This window comes from Balaenoptera musculus, chromosome 1, assembly GCF_009873245.2.
Source record: "Balaenoptera musculus isolate JJ_BM4_2016_0621 chromosome 1, mBalMus1.pri.v3, whole genome shotgun sequence".
In the NCBI taxonomy this organism is placed as follows: Eukaryota; Metazoa; Chordata; class Mammalia; order Artiodactyla; family Balaenopteridae; genus Balaenoptera; species Balaenoptera musculus.
In genome coordinates, this window is record NC_045785.1 from 50712499 (window position 1) to 50730715 (window position 18217).

The window sequence follows — 18217 nt, forward strand, 5'->3', positions numbered from 1 at the left end:
ACCACCTTCCCCAGCCCACCTACCCCACCAACCTGAAACATATACCCAAGTAATACATGGTAACTCTTACTTTTAATAAAGTTTCTGGGAAAATAAGCTTTGTTTCAGTTGATGGGTAAATAGTAGTAGTAGTAGTAACAACAACTATAGTTTTAGTCATTTATTCCATAACAATAGACCAATAAAATAGGTATTAAGATTCCCATTTTTAAAATTGAGACTCAGAGTGTTAAGTGGCAGAGCTAGGATTTGAATTATGGTCTCTATATCACCAAAGCCTTTGTCCCACAGTGAATGGTTAAGAATAGAATTCCAAAACTGTGTGTCTCCTCATCTTTCAACTGGGGATATGAAGTAGGTAAAGTGTTCAGTACAATACTGGGCCGTAGTAAGTACTCAATAAATGTTAGCTGCCATTATTATTGTTGTTGAGTTATTGTTATTAGTATTATTTTTATAGCTCACTACATTACCTTATATTCTCAGCCAGAAATATTAGTAGGACCATTTCTTTTTCAGTCAATAACAGATTATTAGATGGGTGATAGCTTGCAGTTTTGAAGTCTATAATCTAATGCTTTTAGTAAGAAGCTTGATATTTTGGCTTTGAGAAAACCCATAAGAGCCAGGTCAAACTCACGTAAGTAAGATGAGTAGTCGTTCAACTATTCATTTTAGGACCCAACTCCTTAGCAGTCAGGCCAAGTATTAGGACCACACTGTAAAATATCACAGTGGTAGGTAGCCTTACCTATTGTGGAACCTCACCCCTCTGCCATGCTTGCATGACTGAGTTGGAATGAAGCTGTACCTTGCTGGGGAAACACAGTGGGTATATTCCCTCTTACAGTGAACCTAGTTTAAAAAAAAAAAAAAACTAATAAAATATACCATTGAGAGTAACTGGCTCATTTGTCAACTGCGAGTTAATCAAAAAAAGACATGTACATGGAACCAACAGATTGCAGAGCTGGCAAAGACTTTAGAAATAATCTAATCCAACCCCTTTATTTTGCTGATAAGGAAAGTGAGTCCCAGGAAGGGGAAGGGTCTTAACGCAAGGTCATACAGCTGGCAGTAATTTTGTTTGCTTCAAAAATTAATATGAACAATCTTTCCATACATCACTGAATCCATCTTCCTGCCTTTGTGAGCACAATGTCAGGACTATAATTGAAGTTGTCTTTGATGGTGGAGAAAGCAAGCTTTTAGGGTTTTACAGGGCCCTAAAGTCATCAGAGCAAGATAAATTGTCATGAACTGATGCTGAAGATCTGTCTATTGACTGTGAGCTCCTCAAGGATTAGGCCTGGTCTTATTCATGAGTTAAAGCAAGTTTCAAATCCTAGCTAAGCCATTTACTAGCTTAGGAAAGTCACTTAACTTCTCTGAGCCTCTGTTTCCTCATTATAAATTTAGATAATAAGACCTTCATTACAGAATGTTTGTTAGCATCAAATGAGGCAAGATATAGATACACAGTGCCTCACCAAAATAGACATTTAATAAGTGTACACTTTCAACTAACCTTTAGCTAATGTCCTGCTAAAAGCTATGGACACATCAATGAATAAGAAAGCCAAGGACCCTGATTTCACAGAGCTTAGGTTCATGAGGGAGGAGTAGAGGTGAGAGCCAAAGGAAGAAGTAGACAGTAACCAAGGATGCAGATAAATTAATATAATTTCAGGCCATGCTAAGTGCTATGAAGGGTTATGAAGACAAGAAAATAGGATCATGTGGTAGAGGGTGTTCAGTAGAAGTAGACTGTTTCAGCCAAGAGTGGCCCAAGTCAGTCTCTTTGAGATTATATTTGCAGAGGACCTAAGTCATATGAAAAAGCCAGACAGTCTAAGATCCAGAAGCGCACTCCTGAAAGAGGCAGGAAGGCCCCCAGCAGGGGCAAACTTGCCACGTTCAGTCAACAGCACCATAGCCATTGCGTTTGCAACACAACCAGCACAGTGAGCAAGACCTGAGGTGAGGTTGGAGACATCCACCCAAGTTCGACCGTGCAGTTCTAGGGCCATCTTATGAAATTTCCTTCAAAAAGCATCCATTACAATTTTCAGGAGTGAGGAGAGCTATGATATAACAAAAAAATAAATATTTGACCTCTGTCCTTGACCTGGCACACAGCTTCTAAACCCCTGGGAATCTGGAGTGAAGAGTGTCTTTTGTATACTAATGAGATGACTGGGGACCCCTAGATAACCATCAACACAGGGGTTGGTCACCAGCAAGACCAAGGCATGATTAGAGGGTTGGAACTTTGAGCCTCACTTCCTGACCTCCAAGTAGGGGAGGGGGCTGGAGATTCAGCTAATCACCAATGGCTAATGATTTACTTAATTGTACCTACGTAAATGAAACCTCCATAAAAACCCCTAAACAACAAGGTTTGGAGAGCTTCACGTGGTGTGCCCCAGAGAAAGCATGGAAGCTCTGCCCACCTCCCACCCACCTCCATTATACCTTGCCCTATGCATCTCTTCCATTTGGCTGTTCCAGAGTTGTATCCTTTATAATAAACTGGGCATAGCAAGTGAACCGTTCTCCTGAGTTCTGTGAGCCATTCTAGCAAACCTGAGGTGGAAGGGCTGGTCATGGGAACCCCCAATTTATAGCTGGTCAGTCAGAAGTACAGGAGGCCCAGTGACTTGTAACTGGCATCTGAAGTGGGGGCAGTCTTGTAGGACTGAGCCCTTCACCTCAAGAGACACTAACTCCGGGTAGTTAGTGTCAGAATTGAACTGAATTGTAGGACACCACTTGGTGTCTGCAGAGTTGGAGAATTGATTGGTGTGAGGAACCCACATATTTGGTGTCAGAAGTATTGTGGGTAAAAATAGCTCAGAGAAACAAAATCTAATTTACTTCATTCGATGATCCATCCAACAATTTTTTTTTTTTTTTTGGCTGTGCCGTGTGGCATGTGGGATCTCAGTTCCCCAACCAGGGATCGAACCCGTGCTCCCTACATTGGGAGTGCAAAGTCTTAACCACTGGACCACCAGGGAAGTCCCATCCAACAAATACTTACAGATCACCTATTCTGGCCAGGCACCGTTCTTAGTGCAGTGAATGAATCAAATAAAAACCCCTGGCCGCATGGAGCTTGCATGCTAATGGAATAATAAATATGTAAAGTTTATGGAGCATTTACTATGTGCTGCACTATTCTAAGTGCTTTGCCTGAAATAACTCACGTGGTCCTCAAAACAGTCCTGCTAGAGGCATACTGTTCTTATCCCTATTTTTAGATGAGGAAACAGGCATAAAGAAGTTAAGTCATTTGTCCATGATAATGCAGCAAGTGGTAAAGCCTGACTTCAAACTCTGGCAGTTCGTGATAGTCGGAGTGTCTTTCTGAAAACTCACTCTGACTGGTCGTGACTGTTGTTAGGGTACCAGTTAGGATGTGGGTCAGAGATTGGGGTACTTGAATTTTCAACAAAGCTATGAGTAGATACTATTATTTCCACTTTATAGATGGGAACACTGAGGCTTAGTTCACACATCTGGTAAGTAGCAGGGCCCAGATATGATCCCAAGCCTATTTATCTCTACAACCTGATACCTTTCCACTAGCATCTCCATTTCCTGCAAAATTGGAGAGCGCCACACCCCTACCCCTCCTTTATGATCAAGAGACTAATCCAAGGTGTATTTCAGAGTGAATATTGGAGAAACAGGCGTTTGAAAATTTTTATTTCCATTTTGTAGGCATTCTATAATGGAAAATAAAATATAAATATACCAACACATACTTATAACATACACAGTGTTTTTTCTTTTACATTCTTTTAAATTGAGGTACAGTGTACATAAAGTGAAATTTACAGATCTTAAGTGCACAGTTTGATGAAGTTTGATAAATGTGTACACCCATGTAATCAACACCCTAATAAATAAGATATATGTATGTGTGTGGATGTGGATGCGTAGGTAGGTACGTAGATTGATACCATGTATTTAAAATTATAAATGAGGTGTGAGTCTTCATGTCATGATTAGTAATGAAGACCTACCCCACTCTTTCCTTTCTCTAACCCCTTCCTGCTTCTCAATTGACATTGTTGTCATGGAGGTTACACAGAATACCAGGTGCAGGTCAAACGATGACTGTGTCAAAAGAAAAACAGAACAAAACAAAACAAATAGCAGAACAACTAGCCATTTCTTAATGCTTGTTGGAGGAAAATCACATTGCTATACTTTGTTTTTCTACGGAGGGATCATGTGCCTCAGCCCACACATTAACATGTGAACTTGTTGTTCCAGTAAAACGAGTCAGAGCTCCTCAGGAAGGCAGATTCATGTATTTCAGAACTACGTGTCAGCATCTCTGAAAAAAGGTACAGTGTACTGTATTGGTGTGTCTCACACACGCACACACGCTCATTCTCACCCAAGGAGATGGCACAGCTAATAAGCAGCAGAAGTGTGATTTGAATGCAAGCCCAGGGAACGCAAGCATCAGGCTTTTTTGCATTGCAGAGAGGACAGGAATGTTGGGTCTGAGTGTAGGGTTAAGCAAAGGCCTGGAGTCTGAATTCTGGCTTTACTGCATATTCGCTTTCTGACCTTGGGCAAATTCCTCATACTCTGTTCACTTCTTTGTTGATAAAGTGGGGATAGATGATGATATCTGTGTCATAAAGTCGTTTTGAGAATTTAAAGGGTCACGTACATAAACCAATTTGTACAGTGCACAGCACAGAGTAAGCACCTGCGAAATGTTGGCTGAACCAGTAACCTAGCAACAGCCATGGAAGTTGGTTGCTGGGCCAATGGATGCCTTGTTTTTTGGATCATGTACTCCATCAGTTAAAATTTTGAGCTTACATGCTAAATGCATGCAAACTTATTTACAAAAAAGCGTATACATATTCTACTGTGCTTGTAGATTATTTACACTATAAAACAGCTGAAATATAGCTGAAATCAAATGTTATTTTATAGTGAGGTCATCATACTAACATTATGCAATATCTAAAGGTACACTGTTTATGACCAGGTGAGTTTTTAATGATTTTTTTAAAATGATTATTGATGATTTCTAAACGATTTTGAATATGTCTCTATATTTATATCTCAAACAGTATTCTTTGTTTTTCTTCTTTTTAATTGACATATAGTTGATTTACTATATTATATTAGTTTCAAGTGTACAGCATAGTGATTCAGTATTTTTACAGATTATACTCCATTAAGAGTTATTACAAGATAATGGCTGTGCTTCCCTGTGCTGTACAATACATGCTTGTTGCTTATCTATTTTATATATGGTAGTTTATTTCTCTTAATCGCCTACCCCCATCTTGCCCACCCTCCCTTCCCTCTCCCCACTGGTACTCACTAGTTTGTTCTCTATATCTGTGAGTCTGTCTCTGTTTTACATATACGTTCATTTGTATTATTTTTTAGATTCCACATATAAGTGATATCATAGAGTATTTGTCTTTCTCTATCTGACTTATTTCACTAAGCATAATATTCTCTAGGTCCATCTACATTGCTGCAAATGGCACAATTGCATTCTTTTTTTATGGCTGAGTAATATTCCAGTGTGTGTATGTATGTGTGTGTGTGTATAAAGCATCTTCTTTATCCATTCATCTGATGATGGACAACAAACAGTATTCTGGATAATTTTGATTTTTTTCCCAATTCTTGTCTTATCTGACTAGGTCTTCATTGTTTTTACCTTACAATACAAAGAGCTAGCACCAAGTTAGTAAAAGTATCATCATTTTTTTGTTTCCTTGAATCTGAATTATCACCATTGCCTTTAATCCATTGGTTGAATCTTTCTCAGCTGCTTGCCCATTTTGTGAGGGTTTATTTAAATAAAATTAGATAATACCTAGAAACCTACCAACCTGGAACATGTAAATGATGATATGTAGCAAAGCCCTGGAAACTGGGGACATAGAATGGAGTGCCATGCTGTCATCCCTGGTGTTGTAGAGCTCTCACCCTTCCCTTAGGACACCTCACACATCTTACTCACTCATGACTGTCTGATGTATGGACCAACTGATGGATCTGGTGCCAATCTGCATATTAAACTTGAATTAATTTCTTTAGACTAAAAGTCATATAAATGGCACTTCCAATATTTTCTTCTGGAATCTTAACAGATCATCTCCAGCATTCCTTGGAGCACATGCATGCCATTTTAGAAACACCGTTAGATGATCTTCCATTGCCTCTGTCGTGAAAGTCATCACCCTTTCATTCAGCAGCTCAGCAAACATTAACCAAGCAGCTGTAAGTGCTAGGACCGTGTTAGGCATGAGACCCTCAGTAACATGGCTCCTACCTTCAGGGAGTTCACAGTATAGGTCCCACCAGGCCCGGTCCTGGTTATTCTTCCCTGTAGACCGTGACTCTGGACATGGCCAAGCTTGCATTGAATGCCCTTTGGTGCCTTGGTCTAGACTGCCTGCCAGCCTTCCCAAAGTCTTAAGGCCATTGTTCCCCTTCCACTGGGTGGGAGAGAAGGTATCAGATCACCTGCTCCCCAGATTGCCAACATTCCTGTGTCTGCCACTCGTGGAACCCCCATCTTCTCCACGGGTGAAGAGCTCCTTTCTTTCTTGAACCTAACTTCCCTGCGTACCTCACCCAGTGTAGCCTAAAGCCCTTTGGTGGCTCCCAAGCCAGGCCGTTACCACGTGAGAGCTGGGAGTTCCCTGTACCCACACAGGCCTGGTGTCTGCCTGTGCTGCTCCCAGGGAAGTGGTGAGCCGCGTGTGCGGACTGGTATCTCGGCCTTGACACGGCAGCAAAGGGTCAAACCCCATGAATGCAGTCTTTCATGGCCTTGGTACAGGGCTCCTATTTTTTCCTACAGAAACTCTTACACTTGCTTTCAGAAGTGACAATCAAATGTGAACTTTCATGGTTTATTTATAGCTCGGCCTTATAGAGAGAAAGAAAAGAAGTGATTAAAAGGCGATTTTACCAAATATTTTGTTTTTAAAAGCTTTCATTGTGTGGGCAAAAAGGAAAGAGAAAAGTCCCTGTCTTCGTTGTGCTGTCTAGACTCCCAAAGAGGGTAGTGTGCTACAAATCCAGATTGTCCGACTCCTGCCTGCTGACAAAAAGTATGAATTTTGAGGCCAACTTCAAATAAACCCTTTGAACAGAAATATATTGTGGGGGGTGACTATATTTAGCACATGTCAGCATTTCCATAATAAATTCATATTGTTGTGCTATGGTAATTTCCAGATTTACTGCAGCCAGTGGGTTCATGAGGTTTCAGTTTTATGTTAATTATTTGGAGAAATGGGAAAACTCAGCAGTGCTATTTCTGATGACAGCACTGATTCTCTGGGCATTCTCCATATTGTGTCAAATACCCTTAGTGAGCCCTGCGTCCCAGGAGAGAGGAGAGTGAGCACAAGTCATTTTGACTGCCTGTAGAAGCATAATTTTTTTTTTAATATAAATTTAGTTTATTTAGTTTATTTTTGGCTGCATTGGGGCTTCATTGCTATGCATGGGCTTTCTCTAGTTGCGGCGAGCGGGGGCTGTTCTTTGTTGCTGTGCGCGGGCTTCTCATTGCGGTGGCTTCTCTTGTTGCAGAGCACGGGCTCTAGGCACACGGGCTTCAGTAGTTGTGGCTCGTGGGCTCTAGAGCGCAGGCTCAGTAGTTGTGGCGCACGGGCTGAGTTGCTCCGCAGCACGTGGGATCTTCCTGGACCAGGGCTTGAACCCGTGTCCTCTGCATTGGCAGGTGGATTCTTAACCACTGCGCCACCAGGGAAGCCCATAACTTTTTTTTTAGAGTGCAGTACAGTTTTATTTTCCTTCAAATGATCAAATCCCTATATGCCACTGTATAAAGTTTAGAAGACAGAAAAAACAAGTTAACAATAGAAAAAGCTATCACCCATGCTCTTGAACCTGTTAATATTTTACTATGTTTTCTTCCATTGTTTATGACGCACGTGTAACACAGTTTCTGAGATAGAATTGAAAAACAGCTGTATTTTTTCACTCTCACTGTCCCTTTACAGTTGTGCACTAGAGCTAGTTTCTCTCTGCCCTGATTAAAAATTCTGTTAGTTCCATTACTTTCTTAGATAAGTAGAAAGTCACTTAGATAATACAAGTTTTATAGTCCCTTTAAGTCAGGAGACATAACCAAAATTCAAACATTAGAATACCAAGGAATATATAAGAATCACCACTTCATTTTTTATCCAAAGGTAAGACAACTCCTCACTCCTCCAGCTGGGACTGTTGCAAATGTGAGGAGGTGGCTGTGATCAGATTCTCCTTTTTTCCTCATTCACTTTCTCTCCCGTATATATTAGCTTTTTTCTTGTTCTTCTGAGGTGGTTGGAAGGTGTAAGGGAAGAGAGCTCAGGGGTGTAGGAAAGTTCTTATCTTAATCAGCATTGTCATAAATGGACTTCATGCTAAGTTTAATAGGTGTTTACAGCTAGGCTCCATTGTAGATTTTCTTTGGAGACTTTCCACTTCTGGAAACCTCTCACTGTATCCTGTCCTTGTCCTTTCCCTTCTCTATTCTAGTAGATTGCTTGCTCTTTTAATTCCTTAAAAATCCAGTAGGGGACTTCCTTGGTGGCGCAGTGGTTAAGAATCCGCCTGCCAATGCAGGGGACACGGGTTCAGGCCCTGGTCCGGGAAGATCCCACATGCCACGGAGCAACTAGGCCCGTGCGCCACAACTACTGAGCCTGCGCTCTAGAGACTGCAAGCCACAACTACTGAGCCCACGAGCCACAACTACTGAGCCCACGTGCCACAACTACTGAAGCTCATGTGTCTAGAGCCCGTGCTCTGCAACAAGAGAATCCACCGCGATGAGGATCCCGCGCACCGCAACGAAGAGTAGCCCCCCCTCGCCGCTACTAGAGAAAGCCCGCAAGCAGCAGCGAAGACCCAATGCAGCCAAAAATAAATAAATAAATTTATAAAAAAAAAAAAATCCAGTAGTTTGCCTCAAGCTTCTTTATGCAGGCTCCCTCCGCCTCATTAGGTGGCCATACTGGACAGGATCTAAGGCAACCCAGGAAGCCCTCTCACCTGTGGCCACCTCAGGTTCATGGGAAACAGTCATGCCTTTTGGAGTCTGACATGTTCTGGCAGTGCTGGCTGATCCCAGGGCAGCACTCCTTCACTGCTACACCGAAGCTGCCAGCCAGCGCTTCTTCTCCAGACAGGAGCCACACTCAACCCACCGTGTCCCACGCCCTCAGGGATGCACATCCAGATCCCTGTGGCGTCAGCGAAGCCATACTCTCACCTCTCCCCTAGAAGGCCTGATGCTCAGTCAACACACAGCTGTCTCCTAAAAAATCCATCTCTTTTTCTGACCTTCCACATGGATGAAAGGTTTGAGTTGATTTATGGGTCCTCAACTACCCTTTTTTTCAAATTCTTCAGGGTGGTCTGTTTCCAGCTCACTTTGGTATCTCATATCTGTCAACTTTGGATCTCAGACAAAACTTCCATTTTAGCATTCTTTCACGTGTACGGTCCTTAAGTTCATTTATCCCGTAGACAATTCGCTGAGCGCATACGATACACCAGATGCTGAGTTTGGCAGTGGAAACAATTATAACAGTTCCTGCCTTAAGGAGCAGGAGTCTAGTTGGGGCAGCTGATGTGCTAACAAAAAGTTGTGGTGCCATGTCATAAATGCTATGATGGATGGAAGCACAAGTTTCTGGGGGAGCAATAACTCATTCTAGTTGGGAGGCAGGTAGTGGGGATGAGTCAGGAAAAACCTTCTGTGGAATCAACACCTGAGCTAAGTTTAACATTTAAATCTGTACTTTCTTGAGAAACAAAATAACCTCTTTTTAAACCTTTGAAATTTCTGTCACTGTTATTCCTCAATAATTTATTTTAAAAATAAGCAAAGGTAACGTGAAGAAAGGAAAGAAGAATTCCCTGCTATCTGCCCTGTGTCCACACATCTGTTACAGTGGGAAGGAAAGTGACATTTATGGAGCTCCTTCTCTAATACAAGTTTCCTGGATCCCACCCATGAAGGCAGTCCTGGAATGTCGGCTCCAGTCTGAAGCCTAAGCACAACCCGAGGAGTATTCCCCTAGGGAATTTTCAAGCTTCAGAGGAGGCAGGAGGAGGCGGGGTCCTCCCTAAAATAGGCAGAGCAGAGCACCGCTATGAAGGAAGAAGCAATCCCAAAACAAGAGAACCAGTGACAAAGTTGGCAATGGGGATGGCTGAGACCATCTCAGCAAGACATGGGGCTTACTTTAAGGGAATCAGAACTTAATTTATGAAAGAAAATGTTATGACGTATGTTGGGGTGAGCAGAGCTCTTAAAATATTCTTGTTAAGTGGAACGGCAGTGACCACACTAAGATGTTTTTACTCTTTTGCAGAATGGCCCCAGTCTGACCTTCGTTGGTTCTTATCCTTTCACCTTGATTCCCTTTTCAATAATTTTTCATAATTTTTCAAATCTCCTCCTTAATAAGGCTACCATTTCTTTCTGCTGTCAGTGTGCTTGCTACTCTCAGCATCTCTGATCTCCCAAACAGCACTTTTAAATCCACTGGGGGCTAGGAAACCAGATAACTAGTTCAGAATGTCCATGGCATCCTTGGGGAAGAGTTGGTAGGACATCCTTGCCAGATTGGAAATATGTGTAAGTGATTAGCAGATGAAAAAGTATCAAGTTTCTTAATCCTTGAATAACTATTGAAAAGAAGTTTATCTGCTTCTAACATAGTATTTGTCACACTCTATTTTGATCACAGTAAATGTCTTTTCCATTCTGTGGTGAGCTCTTTGATGAAAGGACCCATTCATTCTTCATCTCTGTATTCCATATATATTAGATACTGTGCTTGGCACATAGAAGGGGCTCAATACATTTTATGAATATTCTAGGTACTGAGATTAAGCAACAAATAGACAAAGCTCCCAGACTCTGTAGCTTACATTCTGGTTAGAACAAGGAACGGAGAGGAAGAGAAGGAACACATAAACCAATAAGTACACGAATTGTCAAAAAGGAATTAGTGATAAATAATAAATATATTATTTATATAATTATATAATTAAATATATATGTATGTGTGTGTGTGTGTGTGTATATATATAAATAAATAAATCATAAGTAAGGTGGTAAGGATGGGCAAGGAAACACTTGGATACATTTTGAAGGTACCCAGGGCCTTTCACATTCTGTGTGGTAGTCAGCTTTTTACATTTCTTTCCTCCTCTGCTCGTGTGTGAGTTTCTCCAGGGCAAAGAGTATATCTTATGCAAATCTGTATCCCTAGCACAGTGTCTGTACATATTGAGTAATTAATATATAGAGAGAGTAAGAAGTTGTACATATGTGACCTCAGAATGACTACATCCTTTACAATAAGAGTTCAGTCGCTGTTCCTAAGACAGGACCTATTCTGAGGAGCTTTGTCATGCTGTTGCTTGCAATCTCCCCAGGTAAGTCTTTGGAATCCAAAGTTTGGGTTTACTCCATTCCCGCTAACTTTCCCATAAACTTAATAGCATTGGGAGACTGCCCAAGGAAACTTGACCTTTCCCTTCATATAATGGAGCCAACACAATCTATGGTTGATCTTGATGCTGTTCACTCTGACTGTGTCCACCAAGACACTGCAACTTGCTGATTGCCCGCTAACCGCATTGTAAAGACGAGAAAGTCCTGAGGTCAGGTCCATTAGACTCAGCCCAGAGGTCTCACATGTGTATGAACAGTTGCAGAGACTACTGGGAAAAGACCTAGAAGTGAAATGAAGAGGTCTTAAATATTCTATCTTAAAGTACAGGTGCAAAGTGCCTTCTGTTCAGTTACCGCTGTTGTGAATTAAGCAGGCAACGTGCTCAGTGGCTGATTATGTTGCCTTCTCAAGCCCTCGTGTCCAGGCAATGCAAAGGGGAAATAATTCCTTCCCACCACACCCTGCAAGCCATAATAAAAGTGCTTTGCCTTCCAGGTTGTTTATGCCCTGGAGGTCTCAATAGGCAACCATTTATTAAGCCCAGGCTGTGTGGTCATAGATGTAACCTTTAATGTTCACTGGATTTTAATCTTATCACCAGAGAAAGTAAGTTGAAAAAAAAAAAAATGGACTCACTGATCTCTTAAGGGAAGTAAATTCTAATTAGAATGTTCTTGCTGGGACTTACCTGGTGGCTCAGTGGTTAAGAATCCACCTGCCAGCACAGGGGACAGGGGTTCAAGCCCTAGTCCGGGAAGACCCCACGTGCTGCAGAGCAACTAAGCCCATGTGCCACAACTACTGAGCCTGCGCTCTAGAGCCCGGCGCCACAACTACTGAGTCGGCGTGCCACAACTAGTGAAGCCCGTGCACCTAGAACCCGTGCTCCACAACAAAGGGAAGCCACTGCAATGAGAAGCCCGTGCACTGCAACGAAGAGTAGCCCCCGCTCGCCACAACCAGAGAAAGCCCACGCTCAGCAACGAAGACCCAACACAGCCAAAAATAAATAAATAAATTTATTTTAAAAAGGAAAGAATGTTCTTGCCTGTGACAAGCCTCACATTGGTATTAACTTTCCAACTTAGTTCTGTGTGTTCTGTTTTCCATTTGACAGGAGGCAATGGCAAGAATGAGCAAAGTTGGGAAAGTTGTGTTTCCTAGACATGAGGATAAAAGGTAAGTTTATATGTTTTCTATGCACCGTGCTGAGGAATGAGGACAATAGACACATGCAACTTTAGAGCCGGAATAAACCACAGGGGTCAGCAAGCCAGGCCTTTCATTTAATAGTTGATAAAACTAAGTCTCAGAGAGGTAAAGTCACTTTCAATTCCCCAAGATCACGGAGCTAGATAGGGCCAGACCTGGAGGTCAAATCCAAACTTTTGAACTCTCAAACCAATGTTTTTTTCCCTAGGTCATTAGCAGTAAATCTGGTATCCTCTGTTCTAAAATGGGGATCTCTTATGTCTTCCACACGGTAGCATCTGTCTGTTCCTCCACCCTTTGCATCATGTGACTTTGAGGGCTGCAACGTAACTTTTATTTTAAATTGAAGTATAATGCAATTGAACTAATTTACAATATCCTGTTAGTTTCAGGTATACAGCACAGTGATTATATATATATATATATAGAGAGAGAGAGAGAGAGAGAGAGAGGGAGGGAGAGATATTCTTCTTCAGATTCTCTTCCTTTATAGGTTATTATAAAATATTGAGTATAGTTCCCTATACTATACAGTACATCAACATAACTTTGATTAATGTTTTAACCCCAATTCACAAACACTAATTTATTGAGTGCCTGCTATCTTCAAGGCATTATGCTTTTTGGCATCTAGGCAGGATTTAGAAGGGAATAAGACAATCTTATTTATGCAGTAGATCATTTCAAGCCAAAGGGATATGTTATATAATAGAAGTATTGCCAGGTGACAAAGTAACCCAAAACAGAAAAGAATTTGACCCTGTAGGAGTGAGGCAAAGCTTTTGAGAGGAGGTTAAGTCTAGCTGACTTTAAATGCTTAAAAGAAGTTGTCAGGCCAAAACCGAAAAGCACTTTGTCAGTAGAGGAATAACACAGGCAAAGTTATAAAGATGGCAACAGCATTGTATATTCAGGAAACGATCGACAACTCATAATTCTAAAATGCAAAGTGTGAGATGGGAGATGACAGGGAGTGAAATTGGGTGTTGGGGGGGAACAGAGGGGGTCCTCTCATAATGAGCTTTGAGGCCGTGCTAAGGACCTCAGACTTCATCCTACTGGTGAAATGGAGATACTGAATTTTAGGCAGTGGTGGGACCTGGTCAGATGCAGATATTAGAAAAATCCTCTTAGAGGATGCGTTAGAGGGCCTAAGGATAGGAGAGACCAGGTGAAAAGTTTTTCAACAATCCAGCTGAGAGAGGAAAAGGACCTATATTGAGTCACTGGTAGTGAGTTTAGAGATGAAGGAACAACTGTGCAAGTGGCTTTTATCATTTTAGTAAGTATTTGAGGTTAAGACATAAAAGCAAATTCTACCTTATATAATGGACAGGCAAAGGTGCTGATCCCACCAAAGCATAATCGACATTTAACAGAGTGGAAATGTCCATGGAAAAAGCCATCCCGTATCTTTTTATTTTCTTAAAGAGAGTCTCCAAATGGAGTTGGGCTGTTAATCCTCGGAATGTAAACCCCTCTCTAAATACCAGGGTGAGTGGAGCAGGCCCTTACATGGGGGAGCTCAATGCAGGAATATGGAGAGAACTGAGTTCCCCATGGCAGTGGGAGCTCTGGGCTAGCAACATCCCTCTTTTGTTGACATTAGAAACAGATTATTCTTCTGCATCTCTTCACTGACCCTCTGAAGACTCTTGAGGGAAGTCTGTTTTTAAGTTCTTTGAGTAGATTCCACGTGTTCTTTTGAAAAGAATCCTTGGCGGCTTGCTGTCAGCCGCTGTGAGAGAGGCACACACGATGCTCTAGCACCATCTGCAGGCGGCCTGAAGATTTGCAAGTGGAAAGAGCCAGTTTCCTCCTGAGCTACACTCAACATCTCCTTGACTCAAATCACGTTCTTGTCTGTCTAGAACACTTACTTAGGTCTGTGCCACACCGACCTAAGAATGGAAGGAAACATTTATATATCATATATCTGATAAAGGATTAATATCCATATACAGAGAACTCCTAAAACTCAATAACCAAAAAGCCAACAACCTAAATCAAAAGTGGGCAAAGGACTTGAATAGACATTTCTCCAAAAATGATATACAGATGGTCAATAAGCACATGAAAAGATGCTCAACACCACTAATCATTAGGGCAATACAAATCAAGACTACAATGAGATACCAATTTATACCCATTAGTATGGCTACTGTCAAAAAACCAGAAAATAACAAGTGTTGACAAGGATGTGGAAAAATTGGATCCCTTGCACACTGTTGGTGGGATGTAAAATGGTGCAGCTACTGTGGAAAATAGTATGGTGGTACCTCAAAAGTGTAAGATAGAATTACCATATAACCCAGAAATTCCACTTCTGGGTATGTGCCCAGAAGAACTGAAATCATGGTCTCAAAGAGATATTTATGCACCCATGTTCATAGCAGCATTATTCACAGTAGCTAAAACATGGAAGCAACCCAAGTGTCCATTGACAGATGAATGGATAAAGAAAAAGTGGTATATGCATACAATAGAATATTATTCAACCTTAAAAAGGAAGGGAATTCTGAAATGTGCTACAACACGGATGAACCTTGAGGATATTATGTTAGTGAAAAGAGCCAGTCACAAAATGACAAATATTGTATGGTTCCACTTATATGAGGTACCTGGCATAATCAAATTCATGGAGACAGAAAATAGAATGTTGGTTGCCAGGGGCTAGGGAGAAGGGGAGAAGGGAGAGTTATTGTTTAATGGGTGGCATTTTAGTTTTGCAAAGTGAAAAGAGTTCTATGGATGGATGGTGGTGACGGCTGCACAATAATATGAATGTACTTAATGCCACTGAACTGTACACTTAAAAATGGCTAAAATGGTAAATTTCATGTTATGTATACTTTACCACAATTTTAAAAATTGGAAAATAAGAAGCACAGGGAAAGAAGCACCTTGGACCTCAGCTTCCCATGTATAAAAAAGGAAAAATATAGTCTCTCCATCTTTTGACATTTCAGGATAATAGAAGGATGTAAGAACAACATTAGCCCACATTGTGTAAGCACTTGACAGTCCGCAGAATATTTCATGTTCATGTTTAAAATTCAGTCACTCTATGACGTAGGTACTGTTATCATCCCTCTTACAGCAGGGAAACTGAGGCTCAGACCATTTAAAGAAGTTGCCCCAAATCACCTAGGCTTCTCTGCCTGGAAAGCCGATGCTTTTCCCACTGTACAAAGAATAAGGCCAATGAACAAAGTTGCTGCAAAGTTGTCAGTATTAAAATTAGAAATCTTCAAGTGTATGAGAAAGAGTACTGACCGAAGCTTCCTTCTAGAAGTTTCCCAAAGTCAGAAAATCCATCTCATATAGTGAAAAAATTGCTTGACGTTAGATTGTCAGAGAGTAGCATTTGAAGAAGAAAATTGCTGTCCCCAAAATCATTCTATGATTAATAAATTTGGAGGCTCATAGAGTGGGTTTTAGTATAATCTACATATAGTGAGATTGATGGTAATATTGGAATGTTAATTTTTTAAGTGGTAACCATAACTAGCATTGATATCACTTGCTATGAGTCAGGCACTGTTCTAGGTGCTTCTCAAATACTACCTCATTTAGTTCACATAACAGTTCACATTACCTCTATTGAGGTAGGTCTTATAATTTTTCCCATTTACAAATAGAGACATTTAGGAACAAAGAGATTAAGTAAAACATCCATGGCCACACAGCTAGTAATGGGGCCAAGCTGAGATGCAAACCCAGGCCTCAGAGTCCAGCTCTTAACCCTGTGTTTGGCCCCATCACGGCTCTTAAGTTACCAGAATTCTTAAGGTAGAAATGCTGGGCAGGGGTGTTCCTATTAATCTGTTTAGCTCTGCACGTTACAGGTAGAAGTCCCTGTGTGCATTCAGGGTTACTCTTACACTCTCTGTCCCCCAATTCCCAAGCTTGCACCAATGCTCCTTCACGAGGACTTCTTTTCAGAGCACCCCAGAATCTCCCAAGACATGCTAGACAGGGTTCATCAACCCCTTACCTCACATCAGCTCCTCCCAGCCAGGAGGAATAAGGGCCAAGCTGCCGTCTGCAAGTATAATTTGTCTTAGCTACTATTGTCCTATTCAAGATTGTGATGCCAAGGTAGCTTCAGCTGCTCTGCCTTCTAACTCACGGCCAACACCAGTTCTAACAGGTCTTACCTGAAGACTCAGCTGGATAGTACAGGAGAAAAGGGTCCTCTGTGGGATGCCCAGAAGGCAGGGCACAGCTTCAGGAAAGGTGTTAGTCACATTCTCATGGGGTTTTACTCCCAGATAAAGGAGTCCGCAAAGGAAATGTAGGTGTGGAATGTGCAAAGGGTGATTAAAATATTCAATCTCATCCCTGGTCAGGCTGTGACGTTAAACCAGTCACTAAACTGGTGGGGGAGGTGGGGTAATCATATATGAAATACTTATTGAAGCTGGGAATGTGAAAGGCCCTGTGTCAAGCCTGGCACGACCACTGTGTTATAGTGGAGGCTTTGAAGTCAGATAGCCCTGAGTCTGAATTCCAGCTCTGCTGAGTTTTAGCAGTACTATTTTAGATTTGCCTCTTTGAGCAAATCTCAGCTCTAAAATCTTTACCTCTAAAATGGAGATGTAAGTTCACCCATGGAGATTAAAGATAGTGAGTGTGAAACATGTGGCTCAGGATGCTGTCAGCATCCAAACAATGGGAAGTATCTGCAAAACTGTAACAGGTAACACTTCTGTTCTTCTAAATGTCAGGGGAAGCTGCGTAACAGTCTTGCTTGAGATCATCCAACATATTTATTTTTCTCCTGCAGATATTATGACAAGAAATATCAAGTATTCCTAAAGCTGGTTGAACACCAGAAGGAGTATGCATCCATCATGAAAGGGGACTGAAGTGAGCTTGCATGGCGGATGCCAGGTTTCATGTCATTGCATCAGGGGCCTCTGTCATTTCACCTTATATTTAAGACCCTTAGGTATCATTTCATCATTTCTGTATTTTCTTTTTAATAAAGAAAACTGAGACGTGTGCAACCAGAACTAGAGTCTTCCATTTCACAATACCACCGTTATTTACTTGGTAGTTTCCACAGGCACCATCATGGAGACAGAAACTTCACCAAGAGTCATAGGATCTCCTATGGGACTAGAACTTGGGGATCATTCAATCCAGGAGAAACTGTCCTTGGTAATTGATTCAATGTCAGCCACTAAGGACTTACTTCAGGTAGGACATCTAATGTTTATTCTATAGGTGGCTAAAAACTTATTAACTTTTTATTTGGAAATAATTTCAAACTTACAGAAAAATTGCAAGAATAGGAATAATACAGGGAGCAACCATGTACCTAACTTTTACCTTTGAATAGTTATCCCATCTGCTTTCTCATTTATATGTTCTCTCTCTATATGTGTGTGTGTGTATATATATATATATATGTATTCGTATACATATGAATACATATACACACAAATTTTTATGAATCACTTGAGAGTAAATTTCAGTAGACTTAATATTTTTGTAGCACTTTTATTTAA

General features: G+C 41.2%; 1 protein-coding gene across 13 annotated transcripts in view; it reads left to right on the plus strand.

Annotated features, from left to right (window-relative positions):
* Positions 1-17716, plus strand: part of FGGY (FGGY carbohydrate kinase domain containing) — a 411376-nt gene extending 393660 nt beyond the window's left edge. For 12 of the 13 annotated variants that reach the window (XM_036829988.1, XM_036830014.1, XM_036829956.1 and 9 more), the window contains 2 exons: positions 12607-12668; positions 17491-17708. In XM_036829988.1, the coding sequence (XP_036685883.1) occupies positions 12607-12668; positions 17491-17572 (144 nt within the window). In that variant the 3' untranslated portion in view covers positions 17573-17708. Of the gene's footprint in view, positions 1-12606; positions 12669-17490 lie in introns of all 13 variants that reach the window. The other variant, XM_036830032.1, reaches the window with a different exon arrangement.
* Positions 17717-18217: the final 501 nt, after the last annotated feature.